Source organism: Amblyraja radiata, chromosome 23 (assembly GCF_010909765.2).
Source record: "Amblyraja radiata isolate CabotCenter1 chromosome 23, sAmbRad1.1.pri, whole genome shotgun sequence".
In the NCBI taxonomy this organism is placed as follows: Eukaryota; Metazoa; Chordata; class Chondrichthyes; order Rajiformes; family Rajidae; genus Amblyraja; species Amblyraja radiata.
Window position 1 is genome coordinate 37,600,637 of NC_045978.1, and position 18,351 is coordinate 37,618,987.

Consider the following 18,351-nt stretch of genomic DNA (forward strand, 5'->3'; position numbering starts at 1 on the left):
AAACATCCTTCATTGAAGATAGTACAGTAAGTGAGGTATAACAATGTATTAAAACCCAACTCAGATGGCAGACAGTTAATAAAGATACACTGACAGTGCTTGAAGTTAGAAGCTGAAGAAGAGCAAGGAAAAGTTGTATAAATAACACAAGAAATTTGTCACATAATGACAGATGAGGCCAGGCTAATTCATTACAGACAACAATGCAGAAAATATATTGCATCTGCTGAGCTAATGGACACTTTGGCAGGAACACGGACGTATCTATGGTAATACCTATATTCTTACGGATGGTTATAATTTTCAAATGCTTGTCTTATCATATTTTTTAAAGTGTTTATAATGTCCTCTGCTGATTGTGGGTCATTAGCAATTTGCCAGTCATCATTTACAGAAGGTGCAGACTTTCCCGAGTGCTAACTTCCATGGCAGGAGCTCATTATTTCAGCAGAGATGTGCCGAGACTTTACTAGATGAATCATTCACTCGGTACTCCGCAAAATCCTCCCAGCTCTTCCTTTCTCCAATCTGAAAATAATTAAACTGGCTCAAAGCGATGTTGGCTAAAAATGGCAAGAGGGAGGGGAATATACTCATCATTGGGAAATAATTAAATGACTAATTTGCCTTATCTTCTGCAATAAACCTGGCGGAACGTCCTTGATTCTTCATTATTGAGTAATTTTACAAGAATTAACATGGCAGGACATTTCAGAAATAAGCATTTGGCACTGTGAGAAATGGAACCGCCAATATCAGCTGTAATGAACAGATTACATTAATTATTATTCTAAATGTGCCCAGACTGGATGTAGTCTTCCTATTCTTCTCATTTCAGCTTGGATTTATTGAGGTGATCTGCATCCCTCACTTATACTTGGCACTGCGTTCAACCTGGTTTCACTGTATTCGTAAACGGTCAGGTAGCATTGAGGATTGCAATGAAAAGGGTGAAGGTTGATGGGTGACTGCCTTCTCTGCCGACTCCAAATTACATTTGATGAAACAAACCCTGGGCCATCTCGACTCTCTCCTGGAGGATTGGGCCATTGCAAAAAGCTAAAGATAGACACAGAATGCTGGAGGAACTCAGCATCCCTGGATAGAAGGAATGGGTGACGTTTCGGGTTAATACCAGTCTTCAGACTGATTCGGGTCTCAACTCGAAACGTCACCCATTAATTCTATCCAGAAATGCAGCCTGCCCAGCATTTTGTGTCTATCTTCGATTTAAACCAGCATCTGCAGTTCTTTCCTACACATTGCAGAAAACTACATACTACATGGAAACGGGCGCTTTGGCCCACCGATTACGGGGCAACCATTGACACTCATTCACACTAGCTCCATGTTATCCTATCTATGCATCCATTTGCTACAGACCAATTTACAGAGGCCGATTAACCGACAAACCTGCTCATCTTTGGGATGTGGGAGGAAACCGGAGCACCTGGTGGAGATCCGCGCAGTCACAGGGAGAACATGCAAACTCCACACAGACAGTGCCAAAGGTCAGAATTGAATCTGGGTCTTTGGTGCTGAGAGGCAGCAGCTCTACCAGCTGCACAACTATGCCACCTTAAAATGATATATGATGTCTCGCGCAGATAGGGTAAGGAATTGAATTTGGGGTACATGATTGTCAGGCAGAGCCTTACTGCCAAATTAAACAATTTTTAATGTGTTCACATTGCTTTTCCTTCCAGAATGTGGGTGCCCTTCAATATTTGTCCACATTTTGCATCTGCTGCATGATGATACGCTAACCATGGTTCTCAACCAATGTGCCCACCACAGATCCTATCTCAGTGTGGATTGGAATCAAGCAAAACTGTGCCATCACTCCAGCTCGGTTTTCCTCTTCTCCAACAAACATTCCTTCAGGACTATGTTTCATTCTTTGTATGAATGGAGAACTATTCAAACGACACCATCACAACTTTGAAGCAAATGCACTTCCACTTGAGTCAGTGAGTCAGTGTCGTGTACGTGAACATTCGAAGTTTAAGATCCAATACATTATTAACTCATTCGCCAAAACCTATTATTAAAATGGCTCTGTGATAGATATCCTCAAAATAAAGGTTGTCTAACAACCAGCCCCACTGTACAATACCAGATACTAACAATAAAAGTCCACAGGGAACTCTAGAAAACATGGAAACTTAATTTCTTCAGGGTGGCATGGTGGCGCAGTGGTAGAGACGCAGCCTTGCAGCGCCAGAGTACAAGAGTTTGGACGTTCTCCCCATGACCTGTGTGTGTTTTGTATGGGATCTCCGGTTTTCTCCTACACACCAAAGACGAGCAGGTTTACCTTGGTAAATTGTCCCTAGTATGTGTAGGATAGTGTTAGTGTGCGGGGATCGCTGGTTGACGCGGACTCGGTGGGCCGAAGGGCCTGTTTCTGGGCTGTAACTCTAAATTAGACTCCAAAGTCAAGTGCAATATAGGTAACCCTTGTTAGAACAGACCATAGGGAGAGGGGGGGGAATAGTGTCCGATATTGCTGAGTGTCCTCTAAGAAAGAATAATCCAAGAGGCGGTTTAGGAAGGTCGGCAAAGATCCTCAGAACAAGTAGTCATGGCAGAATTGGGAGAGGAGCTCATTTCGATAAATTATGTTCTCAGATTTGGCTCGGTTTAGCGATGCGGACGGAAACAGGTCGCGTCACTCTGCTGGCCTAGACGTTTCTCCTTACTCCTCAAGCCCCAGATCCTAGAATTAGTGACGTTCCTCTGTCGCTCCGTGCTACAGGGGAGAGAGGCTGCCCACCAACCTTAACATTAAAAGACGATCAGTCAAACTTGAGCATCAAACCGGAGGCGAGCCCAGAAATATTTGTTGTTTCCAAACGTGAACGGGGTGCTTCGGCCGAGCGACTGTTCCAACAGTCGTGAGGAGGGAATTCTTTCAGCCCATCTATATCGTCCTACCCCCCCCCCCCCCCTCCCCCCTCACTCTCCTCCCTCCACCGAGTACCGACCCATGCACTGGTCTGTCGCACCTCTCCATTCCTTCTGACTGGGTGTCTGATATTCTGCTGGTGGAGGCTGACCAACAGACCCACAGTGAATCTCCATTTTATGAGGTTGTTTAACAATTTTCAATCCTGGAGTTTTAGTAACCTTATAAAATAACATTGTTTTCTGAAAGAGATTGTGAACATCGCACAGCCCAAAGCCCAGTGCCAGGCCCTGGACTGTCCGATACAAATGGACACCTCATTCACAACGCATTTCAGTCACTATAACCTCGATCTGTTATAAAGAGGTCCATAATGAATGAATGGATGAATGAATGAATGAAAACTTTATTGTCACATGTGACAAGTCACAGTGAAATTCTATGATCTTTGGTTGTGGCCATAGACAAATTGAAGTGGATTCAGGTCATTTCTAGACCTGAAACGTCACCCATTCCTTCTATCTAGAGATGCTGCCTGTCCCACTGAGTTGGTCCAGCATTTTGTTTCGATCTGTAGGTAATTTCTGGGGCAGGTGCTGATTTGCACTATAACCGATCAAAGCACTTCATTATGGTGGGTGTAAGTGCAAAGTAAGATGGATAGTCATCGTGGCAGGTCACTGTTTTCGACTTGGGTAGATGCTTGTTTGAAGCAGGTGCAAACCTCAGTCGGCAGAAGTACAAGGTTGAAGAGGTCTTTGAATATTCCAGCCAGTTGGTCCACACAGGTGTTTAGAACCTGTCCAGATGCCACGACTGGGGCGGATGCTTCACATGGATTCACCCTGATGAAGGATGTTCTCACGTTGGACTCAGAGACTGATATCACAAGGTTGCCAGGCACCTTGGGGGGGGGGGGGGGGGGGGAGGGCCTTGCACTCTGTCATTCTTCTCCCCTTCAAAGCATGCATGGAAGACATGAGCTCATCCAGGAATGATGCCACGTTGCCTCTTAGTCCACCTGGTTTCTCTTTAGTCTCCATGTCATAGCACCTCATAATAATGAACACTTTTTTTACAAAATCTCCCTTCATTCATTGTGTTCTCATAAGAACAATTCCAGCATCTCTGCTCTCCCCACTCTTTTCCTGATACCATGTTGGTATACTTCCTTTCACACATTCCGAGGCTACATTGCTATTTCTGAAGTATGACACATCCCTCTGAGGTGCAAGTTGTAACACAGAAGCTTACCTTAACTGCATTCCACTATTTGTAAAGCCAGATGTTTACTTATACCTGCTTCACATTATCCCATTATAATTTCTTTGAAAAACAAGGCTGCCCCTATTTTGATGTTAATGCACAATAGATTCAGGAATTATTGCAGGATTGAAAACTAATACTACTATATTCTGCTTCAAAAATGCGATGAACTGTTTATAAACCTTTGTGAATTCAATTGAAGATAAACCTACTGTATTCCTCGACAAATCCATCAGACATAATTCCCTTTAACACATCCTCTTGGCTTGTGCGTTTACCAGCTGATACAAAGTAGGAACAGCAGTAGACTGCTCACCTCTTGCGCTTGCCCTGCTATTCAATTAGATTACATCGTTCCATCTAACCGCCTTGATTCAATAAACCTAAATATCCTTGCTTCACACAAAAATCCATCAACCTCAGTTTTGAAATGTTCAATTGATCCTTTGATTTAAGTGTATTTTGTTATGTAAGTGGGAGCTTCAGGTTTCCATAAGGTCTTGTGTGATCATTATTCCCTGACATTGCCCCGAACTGCCTTGTTCTAACTTTGTTATATGCCTCTATTCAGGATACCTCCCTCACATCAGAGGGAAGCCGATTCTCTCCAGAGATGCTGCCTCGCCCATTTCTTCTCTCCAGAGATGCTGCCTTTCCCGCTGAGTTACTCCAGCATTTTGTGTCTACACACATTCCAGTCAACAATTTTAGAGTCATGGAGAGACACAGCAGGGAAACAGGTTGTCCAGCCCATTGTGTCCACACCACCTATCATGCACCACTTTATTCTCCCCATGTTCCATCAACTCTAGATTCTACCACTCACCTACAAATAGTGGTCAATTGTGGTGGCACAGTGGCGCACGGTAGAGTTGCTGCCTTACAGCGCCAGAGACCTGGGTTCGATCCTGACTACGGGTGCTTGTTTGTTCGGAGTTTGTACGTTCTCTGCATGACCACTTGGATTTTCTTCAAGTTCTCGAGTTTCCTCCCACGCTCCAAAGACGTACAGGTTTGCAGGTTAATTGGCTCGTTTTAAATGTGAAAAATGTCCCTAGTGCAGGAAAGTGTTGGTATACGGGGATCACTGGTCGGAGCGGTCTCGGAGAGCCGAAGGGTCTGTTTCCACGCTGTATCTCTAAACTAAACTAACTAGCAACCCGCTTACTTTTAGATGTGGGATGAAACTTGAGCACAAGGAGGAGGATGATGGGTGACCTCATAGAGATGTGCAAAATCATGAGAGGAAGAGATTGGGTAATTGCACACAGTCTTTTGCTCAGAGTAGGGGGATCGAGAACCAAAAGACATATGTTTAAAGTGAGGGAGGAGAAAGTTAAATGGAACCAGAGGGGTAACTTTTTTACACAAAGGGTGATTGGTATATGGAACGAACTGCCGGCAGCAGGTGGTTGAGGCAGGTACTACATAACATTTAAGAGACATTTGGACAGGTACATGGATAGGATAGGTTTAAAGCCTTATGGGCCAAGAGTGGGTAGGTGGGGCATATTGGTCATGGGGGCAAATTGGGCTGAAGGGCCTATTTCCACGCTGTATGGCACCATGACCTGTGGGAAACCCTTGCAGTCCCAGGGAGAACATGCAAACTCCACATAGGCAGCAGAGAAGGAATGATCCTGGTCACTGGAGTTGTGCAGCAGCAGATCTATTAGAAACTTACAGAATAATGAAAGGCATAGATGGAGTGGATGTGGAAAGGATGTTTCCATCGGTGGGAGAGTCTAGGACCAGAGGTCAGAGCCTCAGAATTAAAGTGTGCTCTTTTAGAAAGGAGATGAGTAGGCACTTCTTTAGTCTGAGAGTAGTTAATCTGTGGAACTCATTGCCAGGGAGGGCTGTGCAGGCTAAGTCAGTGGATAATTTAAAGGCAGAGATAGACCAATTCTTGATTAGATCGGGTGTCAAGGGATATGGGGAGGAGGCAGGAAAGAGCAATCAGCCATGATTTCATGGTGGAGTGGACTTGATGGGCTGAATGGCCTAATTTAACTAGAACTTGTGAACTTAGCTGCGGCACTCTGCTCAGGTACGGACAGTTCACAGCAGTGTTTAGGGTGGTGTGGTGGCACAGATATTAGGTCACAACCCCAGCGATCTGGGCTCAATCCTGGCCTCTGCTGCTGCCTATGCGAAGTTTGATGAGTGAATTGGTCACTGTAAAATTGCCCCTTCTGTGTGGATAAGTGGTAGGGTTTTGGGGGAGTTGACAGGAATGGGGGAAGATTAATATGTGATTAGAGTTGAACTAAGTCTAATAGAAGCATATTGGTCACCTTAAGGACTAAACATGGCCATCATTTGCGCGCCATTTACGCGACCTGCTAGCGTGTGGGTAGCGTGTGGGTAGCATGTGGGTAGCGTGTGGATAGCGTGTGGGTAGCGCGTGGGTAGTGGTGTGGAGGAGTGTGGATTTCGTCCTGCACAAAATCTTCACCCGCCACCAGCCTGTCGCGTAACTGACGGCCAAAGTGGGACAGGCCCAAGACCCTGGCGCGACACAACGTCTCACGTCCAACAGCAGCAGAAGCAGGCAAACGATCGTCGAGCTCGGCCTGGGGCTCAAGGCCGTTGCGGATCCGGATCCGCCCCCACTCCTACTCCCAGAATGGGGCCAAGACGATTGGAGATAGACACAAGATGCTGGATTAACTCAGCGGGACCGGCAGCATCTCTGGAGAGAAGCAATGGATGACGTTTCGGGTCGATTCCCTTCTTCAGACTGAAGAAGAGTCTCGACCAGAAACATCAGTCTTCTGAACAGCCCTATCAATAACTAGGTTACTGCACAATTCATTCTCTATCCCATTGCAGCCATTGGAATTTGTCTATGGGACTGGTGTACAAACCAGAGAACTATATTATGCAATTTATTCCCCTCTGCTCTACTTATTGTACTTGAGGTTGACTTAATTGGATTTATCTGATCTGTAGGAAGGAACTGCAGATGCTGGTTTAAACCAAAGATAGACACAAAAAGCTGGAGTAACTCAGCAGGTCAGGCAGCATTTCTGGAGAAAAGGAATAGGTGACGTTTCGGGTCGAGACCTTCTTCAGATTGAGTGTCAGGAGAAAGGGAAACGAGAGATATAGACGGTGATGCAGAGAGATATAGAACAAATGAATGAAAGATATGCAAAAAAAGTAATGATGATCAAGGAAACAGGCCATTGTTAGCTGTGTGCTAGATGAAAATGAGTTACAGACAATGAGACTCAACAAGGCGACTGAAGCTGGTACAACTTGGGTGAGGGAGGGATGGAGAGCAAAGTAATGCAAGGGTTACTTGAAGTTGGAGAAATCAATATTCATCCCACTGGGTTGTAAGCTGCCCAAAGAAAATATGAGATGCTGTTCCTCCAATATGCGTTTGGTCTCACTCTGACAATGGAGGTGGCCTAGTACAGAAAGGTCAGTGTAGGAATGGGAGGGGGAGTTAAAGTGTTTGCCAACTGGGAGATCAGGTAGGTACAATCAGATCAGATCTGCAAAACAATGCATTTCACTGTACCTCAGTACACGTTACATGTCATGGCTAAACTGTTTCAGCCTGTGAAGAGCCGAGTATATAAGACAAGGGAAAAGGCCAAAGGGACAGCGCTCCTGCCCTCAGTTTGATGAATCAAACAACTACGATTTTATGAGGTGGCAGCTTCAGCACCCTCTCACTGCTGAAAGACACAAAATGCTGGAGTAACTCAGCGGGACTGGCAGCATCTCGGGATAGAAGGAATGGGTGACGTCTCGGGTCGAGACCCTTCTTCAGACTGAAATGTCACCCATTCCTTTTCTCCAGAGATGCAGCCTGTCCCTCTAACTATGTCCCTCATAATTGTACAAATGTTTTGTAGGACATCCCTCAGCCTCTCACATTCAGTGAGCACATATGTTGGGACACAAGTACACGAGATGTCTTCAGCCTGAGGAAGGGCCTCAACCAGAGACGTCAACCATTCCATCTATTCAGCGATGCCGCCTGTCCCGCTGAGTTTCTCCAACATTTTGTGTCTATCTTCAGTGTAAACCAGTGTCTGCAGTTCCTTCTTAAACCCTCTCACTGCTGTTTGCTTTTCGTTTCCAGAGATTTTAAACAGATTTCAAATCCGCAAGCAGTCATGGTGGAATTTGATCTTCTCTGCATAATAGGTCCAGACTTATGTGTAAATTCACCGCACAGCAATCGCAGCACAGATACAGGCCCCAGGGACAATTGGCCAATTCCAGTAATTCAGCAGCACTCGAGCCTCTCTGCGCAAGATACATCTCTTGTTTGTCAGTGAGTAGCCGCTAATCGCAGCCACTTGACACAATTGTTGTGGTTGTTGGCCAGGTTGTTCATCACTCAGTGGCTGGCGTAACACAGTTGGATGAGCTTAACCAAGTAGGCAGGTGTCCCAGATACACCAGTCAACTGAAGATGTGCAGATGCATATGCACATCTGATGGAATCTGTGTCGGAAGGAACTGCAGATGCTGGTTTAAACCGAAGATAGGCACAACACGTGGGAGTAGCTCAGTGGGACAGGCAGCATCGCTGGAGAGGAGGAATGGGTGACGTTTCGGGTCGAGACCCTTCTTCAGACTGGAGAATGACTGAATGAATCTGTCAGAGTGTCTGCAGCTGAACCCTTGCACAATGTTGGGCCTCAAGGCTGATGAGATCCGGGGAATCAGCTCACGGATTCTGTTCCAGGTCTAACCTGCTGCAGAATCTCTGAGCCTATTCATTCCACTTACAGTTCAGTTGTCATGTGTACTGAGGTACAGTGAAAAGCTTTTGTTGCATGCTAACCAGTCAGCGGAAAGACAATACATGATTACAATCAAGATATTTACAGTGTACAGATACATGATAATGGAATAACATTTAGTGCAAGTTAAAGCTAGCAAAATCCGATCAAAGATAGTCCGAAGGTCACCAAAGAAGTAGATAGTAGTTCAGCACTACTCTCTGGTTGTGGTAGGATGATTTAGTTGCCTGATAACAGCCGGGAAGAAACTGTCCCTGAATCTGGAGGTGTGCGTTTTCACACCTCTGTACCTTTTGCCTGATGGGAGAGGGGAGACGAGGGAGTGGCCAGTGTACGACTCGTCCTTGATTATGCTGCTGGCCTTGCTGGGGCAGCGTGAGGTATAAATGGAGTCAATGGGAAGGAGGTTGGTTTGTGTGATGGTCTAGGCTGCGTCCACAATTCTCTGCAGCTTCTTGCAGGGGTCACAATGCTGATGAGATCTGGTGGATCATCACTATGATTCTATTCTAGGTCTAACCTGCAGCAGGATCTCAGAGCCTATTCATGCTGGTGGAGGTTTTCCAGGTGTGCGGAAGAGGTGACATAACTTGTGGCCAAACAAGACCATTCCAATGGAAAGAACATATGTTGGATACATCCACACCAATACATTGGTGCAAGGGCATTCTGTGACATTACAATACAATTCTTTAGTTTAGTTTAGAGATACAGCATGGAAACATGCTGGTAGGCCCACCAAGTCCGGGCTGACCAGCGATCCCTGCACACTAACACTATCCTACACACAAGGGACAATTTACAATTTTACCAAGCCAATTTTACTTCGGAGTCACGTGAGTGACTACGTGAAGAAGGCCGTCCATCTGCGTGCGTGTCATTACGTCTGAACGCAACGTGCACAACGGACTGGCAGAGGCACTGCGTCCTCCCAGCCGTTGGGATTTTTTAAAAACAGGCGGCAGGTAAGGAAAGTTGAATTACTTATCTGCGTTCTTTTTCGGGCTTGAAGTTGTTGAATTTCAGAGCCAAGTAGCGGGCGGCGGTCTTTGTCCCCGACATTACCGCCGGCAGCAGAACCGGCAGCAGCAGACTTGGTGCGGGAAGAGAGCACTGTGGTGGTCCCGGCGGGACGTAAAGCCACCCACAAGTCTGTCAGACCCGTAGACTCGGATGAGTCCGGGGAAGAGGGATACCCTCCCTCAACGGAGAGCGTCCGAGGATGACTCTCCCACATGGAGCAACTTATGGAGAAGTTGCTCCACAATGATCTGCTCCAAAGGAGGCAGCATTATCAGCACGGGCCTCCACAGCAGACCGTGCCAGCAGCCTCGTTATGGGGCAGCACAATGTCTTCCCCATTGGAGGGGGAAGTACATATGGAAGAAACCATTCTGAATCTGAGTACGAAAGCACAAGGGGGGGAACATTCCCAGGGACGAGCAGAAGAAGTACCTCTGCAATCATCCAGATTTGCTATCACAACACCACTGGGTGCTCCCCTGGATGAAGATCTAGCTAGTAATATCAATTACCTAGCATCCCATCAACTTAAAGACCTGGCCATGGAAGAAACCATAAACAGGTACCCCCCACCAGCTACTGTGCTTCCCTGAAGGTCCAAGCAGTGAACCATGTTATCTGGGAACAGATTGGACCTATCAACCGGAACCAAGAATTAAAATTCCAGAAGGTATTAAACCTACTGGGGTCTGGGATCACATCATTTGCAGGAGGAGTGGAAGGAGGACTCCTCACTGACAGAGAACAGGACACAATGGCACTATTGTGTAATGCCCACTTTGAGATTAATTGTACTCGGAAAAATGCAATTAAACCATCGATTAACTCGAAGTTCGCTGTCCTGTGTAAAGCCAGCAATGTCCAGCCTGTAAACTACCTGTTCGGGGAAGACCTGCCGAGACAGGTACGGGATCTGGACGACGAGGCAAAAATGATCCGCCTCAATAACCAGAGGTCAGGTTACCCAAAAGGGTCCATCGCCAAGGATGCATCCTTACAGCTCTCGGCGTTTTACGCCTAGAGGGCCAGGCACTGGAGGAAGACCCAAACCCGAGTCAAGGTCTTTTTAGGGGCAGGCCCCAGCCGGCCCACAGCGAGGATGAGGAGAGAACAACCACCAGTTCAACCTCCAAAACCTCGCAAACGAAAACCAGCGCCATACCGCCAGTAACGTCAGAGGTAAGTCAAACCTGTTCCTTAGGGAAGACCCCAGACAGGCCTCACATACTGGTGGGAGGAAGGTTAAAATAATTTTGAAAGAATGGTGTTGGGTCACAACGGATCCGTTTGTACTGCACAGTATAGAAGGGTTCAAAATTGAGTTCATTTTGAATTAATCACCACCCACAACACATTCAAATTTTCGCACATATGTTTTCTCTCAACAAGAAACTATGGATATACAGAAGGAGATTGGAACTTTATCTGACAAAAATATAATTGAGAGGTCACATACAGAACCTCACCAATTCATATCCAATATATTCTCAAAAGAGAAAAAAGATGGAGGGGTCCGCATCATTCTGGATCTTACGGAACTCAATACATATGTGCAATATAAACATTTCAAAATGGACAATTTTGGAACAGCATCTCAGTTGGTTTCCAAAAATGGTTACATGGCATGCATCGACCTCAAAGATGCATACTATTCGGTGTCTATTCACAAAGAGTACAGGAGATGTTTGAAGTTTAACTGGATGGGTCAATGATGGCAATACAAGGCTCTGCCAAATGAGTTGACATCAGCTCCTAGACTATTGACTAAACTACTGAAACCAATTCTGGGTCTACTAAGGTCTCAAAACCACATAGTCATGGCATATTTGGATGACATTTTCATTTCATTTTGGAGTCACCAAATAATTGGCAGAAGCATCAGTCAAAGCAATCAAAACCCTGTTTGAAAGACTTGGTTTCCTCATCCATCCAGTTAAATCAAATTGACACCTACCAGGGTAATTGATTACCTAGGATTTACTATCAACACAGTAAATATGTTGGTGACTTTGCCTAGGGGCAAACAACAAGATTTGAGTAAAGCCTGCAATGACCTGATAGTCAAATACAAGCCATCTATCAGGCAAACAGCGAGTGTAATTGGCAAATTAGTAGCTGCATTTCCAGCAGTACATTACGGGTCTTTGCATTACCAGAATTTACAGCGAGCAAAGGAACGAGCACTCAGATCCCAAGCAGGCCAATTTGGCAAACCTATGCGATTGCCAGCAGAGGCCATTGTTGAATTACAATGGTGGATGACGAACGTGAGACACAGCTCAAGGGAAATCTTGCTCGAAAGCCCAAATGTGGTTCTTCAAACCGATGCAAGCGGCTTAGGATGGGGAGCTACTAACACAGTCAAGAGCTGTGGGGGCAGATGGAATGAGCAGGAGTCTATGATTCTCCAACAACATAGAATCAATTACCTGGAATTGTTGGGGCACAATATGGGCTCAAGGCCTTCTGAAGCAACATGCAACATGTGAATGTTCAGATTCAGATTGATAACACTACAGCAGTGGCATATATCAATCACATGGGTGGTGTAAAATCTGTATCTTGCGACAGATTGTCAAACCTCATTTGGCACTGGTGTATCGAGAGGGATATTTGGGTTACGGCGGTCTATCTACCAGGTAGATATAACACGGCGGCAGATGCTAGATCATGAATGTTTAATGATAACACAGAATGGATGTTGAATCGGGCAGTTTTTAACGAAATAACGACACGATTTGGCATACCAGATATTGATCTATTTGCATCTAGATTAAACCATCAGTTACCCAGATATGTATCCTGGGAGCCGGATCCAGGAGCAGAGGCAGTGGATGCTTTCTCCCTAAATTCGGGAGAAATGTTTATGTATGCTTTTCCGCCATTTTGTCTCATAAACCGATGCTTGACCAAAATCAAGCAAGACAAAGCCACAAGCATTTTGGTAGTGCCAGATTGGCCTACACAAACCTGGTTCCCAAAAATGTTGGGAATTATAGTCCAGCCATTAATGGCTGTACCCAAGAGCAGGGACCTCCGAGTGAACCAATTTACAAGGAGCAATTATCCACTACATGACCGTATTAATTTGTTGGTCTGTAGATTCTGAGGAGGCCATTTCAAGGTATTGGACTGTCCAAACGAATGCAACACTGTTTGGATAACGGATGTCCTGGAGTTCCTATCAACTCTGTACTATGACTATAAACAAAGTTATAGTGCAATCAATAGTGCCAGAGGTGCACTCTCCTCCTATCAGAGCACGGGTCGATAGGAACGCACCCCTTTATAACAAAATTTATGAAGGGAATTTACAATTTAATACCTCCATGGCCAAGGTACACGGACACATGGGATGTGAGCGTGGTACTAACCCTACTTCGACAGTGGGGACCGCCAATGGCCTTATCATTATCACAACTAACCCTGAAGGTGGTTATGCTGATGGCAGTACTAACAGCCCAAAGAGTCCAGACACTGCAAAAGCTACGATTGGACTACATGACCACCATTATGAACAACATAACATTCGTTATCAGGGACCTGATAAAACAGAGCAGGCCAGGAATGCCAGGGATGAAGATTCAGTTCTTGACATATCCAGAGGACCAACGGTTGTGTGTGGTAACATACTTACACCACTATCAGAGAGTTATGGAGAACCTCAGAGGCTCAGAACAATCAGTCCTCATCAGCCATAAAAAATCACATCAGAAGGTGTCAACTCAAACCATCTCCAGATGGTTAAAGGAGGTAATGGCGGTAGCGGGAGTGAACATTCATATCTTTAAATCTCACTCCACCAGGGCTGCATCTACGTCGGCAGCAAGAGCAATGGACCTGCCCCTTGACGACATCCTAGCAGCTGCAGGATGGGCGAATGAACGAACGTTCCACCGGTTTTATGTAAACATAACCGGACCGGGGGTGTTTGCACATACCATTATAAGTTCTGTTTCCTAGTTTCCCCCCAGGTTGGGAGAGGTAACTATTTTTTTTTTTTAATTCTTTCGTTTAAAGCATCAGTGTCTTTACTTAACTACGTTATTTCTGAATGCTTTAATGATTACACTCATCCATGGTCAATCCATTCAGTGTGTGACGCCTTGATTCGTAACCGGCGTGAAATCACAGAGCTTTGAAATCTTCACGTAGTCACTCACGTGACTCCGAAGTAAAATAGTAAGATTAAACGAGAACTTACCAGTTTGAAGTTTGATCTTGATTTTATGAGGAGTTACGATGAGCGATTACGCGCCCACCGCTCCCACCCTCATACTATCAAGGTCATCTGGAAGTTCTAGTTTCTTCACAATCTTACTATTCTCAGGTCTTCTTTTTATCTGATTTTACACCGCTGCTTTGAAGATTGACGCGCACGCAGTCGGACGGCCCTTCTTCACGTAATCGCTCATCGTAACTCCTCATAAAATCAAGATCAAACTTCAAACTGGTAAGTTCTCGTTTAATCTTACTATTATACTCCATACCCGTACATGTTTGGAGTGTGGGAGGAAACTGGAGACCTCGTTGAAAGCCCACAAAGGTCACGGGGGGAACGTATAAACTCCGTACAGACAGCAGCCATAGTCAGAATTGAACCCGGGTCTCTGGCGCTGTGAGGCAGCAACTCTACTGCTGCGCCACCATGCCTCCAATTCAGAAACATGTGTGTAATGTCCTGATTCCAGGGATGTCAGGACTTTCATATGAAGAAATACTGGATAGACTCGGCTTGTACTCGCTAGAATTTAGAAGATTGAGGGGGGATCTTATAGAAACTTTAAAAATTCTTAACAGGTTGGACAGGGTAGATGCAGGAAGATTGTTCCCGATGTTGGGGAAGTCCAGAACAAGGGGTCACAGTTTAAGGATAAGGGGGAAGTCTTTTAGGACCGAGATGAGAAAAACATTTTTCACACATTTTTCACACAGGTGAATCTCTGGAATTCTCTGCCACAGAAGGTAGTTGAGGCCAGTTCATTGGCTATATTTAAGAGGGAGTTAGATGTGTCCCTTGTGGGTAAGGGGATCAGGGGGTATGGAGAGAAGGCAGGTACGAGATACTGAGTTGGATGATCAGCCATGATCATATTGAATGGCGGTGCAGGCTCGAAGGGCCGAATGGCCTACTCCTGCACCTATTTTCTATGTTTCTATGTTTCTATGGTGAAATTACCCATCAATTTCAGAGTCGATTAGCCATAGAAGAATGCAGCATAATAACAGAATGAATCAACACAATTTTGACTAATCAGAACTAAACCCACATTGCAATCAACTCTTCTGAAAACAGACCACTCACCGGCACATCAGGAACAACTTGAGTGGTCAATTAACCGACCGACCTGCATGTCTTTGGTACATGGAAGTAAACTGAAGAACCTGGAGGAGACGCACCCAGTTACAATGACAATGTGTAAACTCCGTGCAGGAAAGGTCAAGATTGAACATGTGTACTTGGCCTGTGAGACAGTAGCACTACCAGCTGTGCCGCGTGGCAGTTAAAATCAGAGTTACTAAATGCATGCTATAACTCTTCCTTCTAAGTTTCCTTCCTGTGTAGTTCAATGTAAATGCATTACAATATTGCATTTTTAGTTTAGTTTCATTTAGAGATACAGCATGGAAACAGGCCCTTCAAACGAGAGATCCGCGTCGACCAACTAGTTCTATGTTATCCCAGTTTTCCACACTACACACTGGGGACAATTTACAGCAGCCAATTGAACTGTAAATCTGCATGTCTTTGGAATGTGGGAGAAAACTGGTGTCCCGGTAAAAACCCATGCAGTCACAGGGAGGACGTACAAATCTGGGTCTCTGGCACTGTAAGGTCGCAGTGGAGCCCGATATATACGACGTGGAACTGCAAATAAATGGAGTATCTTGTGAATCGAAATTACGCTATTTTTCCACCATCATATATTTATCAGTATCCCCACACTGGAACAGTGGTTGCAATTCAAAAAACCATAAGGGAGCTTCTAGGATGCCTATCCTGACCTGTTGCCTTCATTGGGTATTCGTTGCTTTGAAATATTCTTTCAAAATGCCGACCATAAAATACAATTACTCAATGAACATTTACAAAACAACATTAAGTGCAGAAAGAAAGAAGTGGAAACGTCAGCAGTATAAGAACATTGCACAAAGTTTAAAACAATTTACAATCTAGAGATAAGCCATTCACCCGAAATAGTCCATTTGGGTGTTTATGCACCAGAGGAGACCCTCATATTCTTTTTAACCAATTTCATTCCCCTTAAGTACATTCATGCCGTTCATCTCAATGTCTTCTGAGATATTTCACCTTCTCATAGAGTCATAGAGTGATACAGTGTGGAAACAGGCCCTTCAGCCCAACTTGTCCACACCGGCCAACATGTCTCAGCTACACTAGTCCCATCTGCTCACATTTGGTACATATCCCTCCAAACCTGTCCTATCCATGTACGTGTCTAACTGTTTTCTAAATGTTGGGATAGTCCCTGCCTCAACTACCTCCTCTGGCAGCTTGTTCCATGCACCCACCACCATTTGTGTGAAAAAGTTACCCCTCAGATTCCTATTAAATCTTTTCCCCTTCACCTTAAACCTATGTCCTCTGATCCTCGATTCACGTACTCTGGGCAAGGGACTCTGTGCGTCCACCCGATCTATTCCTCTCATGATTTCAAACACATAATCCTCTGGATGAAGGATTTCTTCTGAATTCCCATTTGGATATTTTTTCTGTGCCCTCAATTTAGTTTTCCCACTTAATTTTTGCATACCAATCCTATCAAACCCTTCTAAGATTTTGGCAGCCACACTGATAGCTTTAACCTAGGCATTATGCCATGAATAATCATGCCAAAAGTGAATGGGATTTCAATGGGTTGACACAACAGTTACATAGAGGAGCAATAACATGTGCAATTTAAAAAAAACGGATTTATTTTCATTATAAGGCGAAAAAACTTGGATATAAAGCTCAACATAGATGGAAATGCTGTTTTAAATATGAATTTCTCTTAGATTTGTAAGTTCAATGTCTAGAGATTAGTCACCATAACTGCACCCATTGATACATCCGACGTGCTTGTAAAACCTATTCAATGTTTTTAATAAGGAAACAAATTAAAAAATATAAGATAAAATAAATCTGCATTTTCAATCACCGAAAAATCTATACTATAGAGATTTGCAATAATTCAATGCAAGCACTTGAACAACTGATATTAAATGTAATTGATTTTGAAGGAAATCATTTTCCTGTTGTTTTATTATTCATACTTACCTCAAATTCCTTAGTTTGCTATCCAGTGCAGTCTCCCACTTTTCACTTGCACCACTTTCTCCTTTGTCAGTTATTCTCTGCCCTCATGGGAGGAACTGCAGATGCCGGTTTAAACCGAAGACAGACACAAAAAGCTGGAACAACTCAGCGGGTCAGGCAGCATCTCTACAGAAAAGGATTAGGCGACGTTTTGGGTCCGAAGAAGGGTCTCCTTTTCTCCAGAGATGCTGCCTGACCCACTGAGTTGCTCCAGTTATTTGTGTCTGTCTTCGGGAATGTGTTTTTTTGATTGCATTTACACCCATCAGTAAACCCATATTTTACCCCATTTTGTTCTCTTCAAACAGTTTGTACTTCAAATTTCTGCCGATTGTCTTTTGTGTTATCCAGAAACATTTTCACCCTGTTAATGGGAGGCAGCTAATCCCCCCACCAACCCCTGGAAAGACACAAAAAGCTGGGGTAACTCAACGGATCAATGGCAGCATTTCTGGAGAAAAGGAATAGGTGATATTTCGGGTCGAGACCCTTCTCCAGACTCTGCATCCGCAGTTCCTTCCTAGTAATTACCCCCTCATCCTTTTCAATAGCCTGAAAGATTTTAATATGATTCAAGGTCTCCTACCTGCCTCCGTCGCTATCACGGTGAAATTGTGCCATCCTGCTGTCTCACGGTCCAGTCTTTTGGCAATAGTGATCACTCCAGTGGTGGCGTCCACGTTAAATATCCTCTCCAAGTCCGTGTTACGGTCGATAGAGTACCTGTCAAATCCCCAAAAGACAACAGTGAGTTAAGTCCATCCTCCTGCAAATTCAGGCTATAGCTTAGAAACCTCAGAGCTGGCTTAATAGTGATCATCCGGCAGATGTTATCCCAGTTTTGCACCATACACACTGGGGAAAACTTACAGCAGCCAATTGAACTGTAAACCTGCATGTCTTTGGAATGTGGGAGAAAATTGGTGTCATAGAAACATAGAAACATAGAAACATAGAAAATAGGTGCAGGAGTAGGCCATTCGGCCCTTCGAGCCTGCACCACCATTCAATAGGATCATGGCTGATCGTCCACTCAGTATCCTGTACCTGCCTTCTCTCCA

At 44.7% G+C, this 18,351-nt stretch overlaps 1 protein-coding gene across 1 annotated transcript in view; it reads right to left on the bottom strand.

Moving 5' to 3' along the window:
• The window catches only part of LOC116986490 (cadherin-22-like), a 523,346-nt gene that overhangs the window by 362,805 nt on the left and 142,190 nt on the right, over nucleotides 1–18,351 (bottom strand). Inside the window, exon 5 of the mRNA XM_033042073.1 lies at nucleotides 17,877–18,013. Coding sequence (XP_032897964.1) covers nucleotides 17,877–18,013 — 137 coding nt within the window. The remainder of the gene's footprint in view (nucleotides 1–17,876; nucleotides 18,014–18,351) is intronic.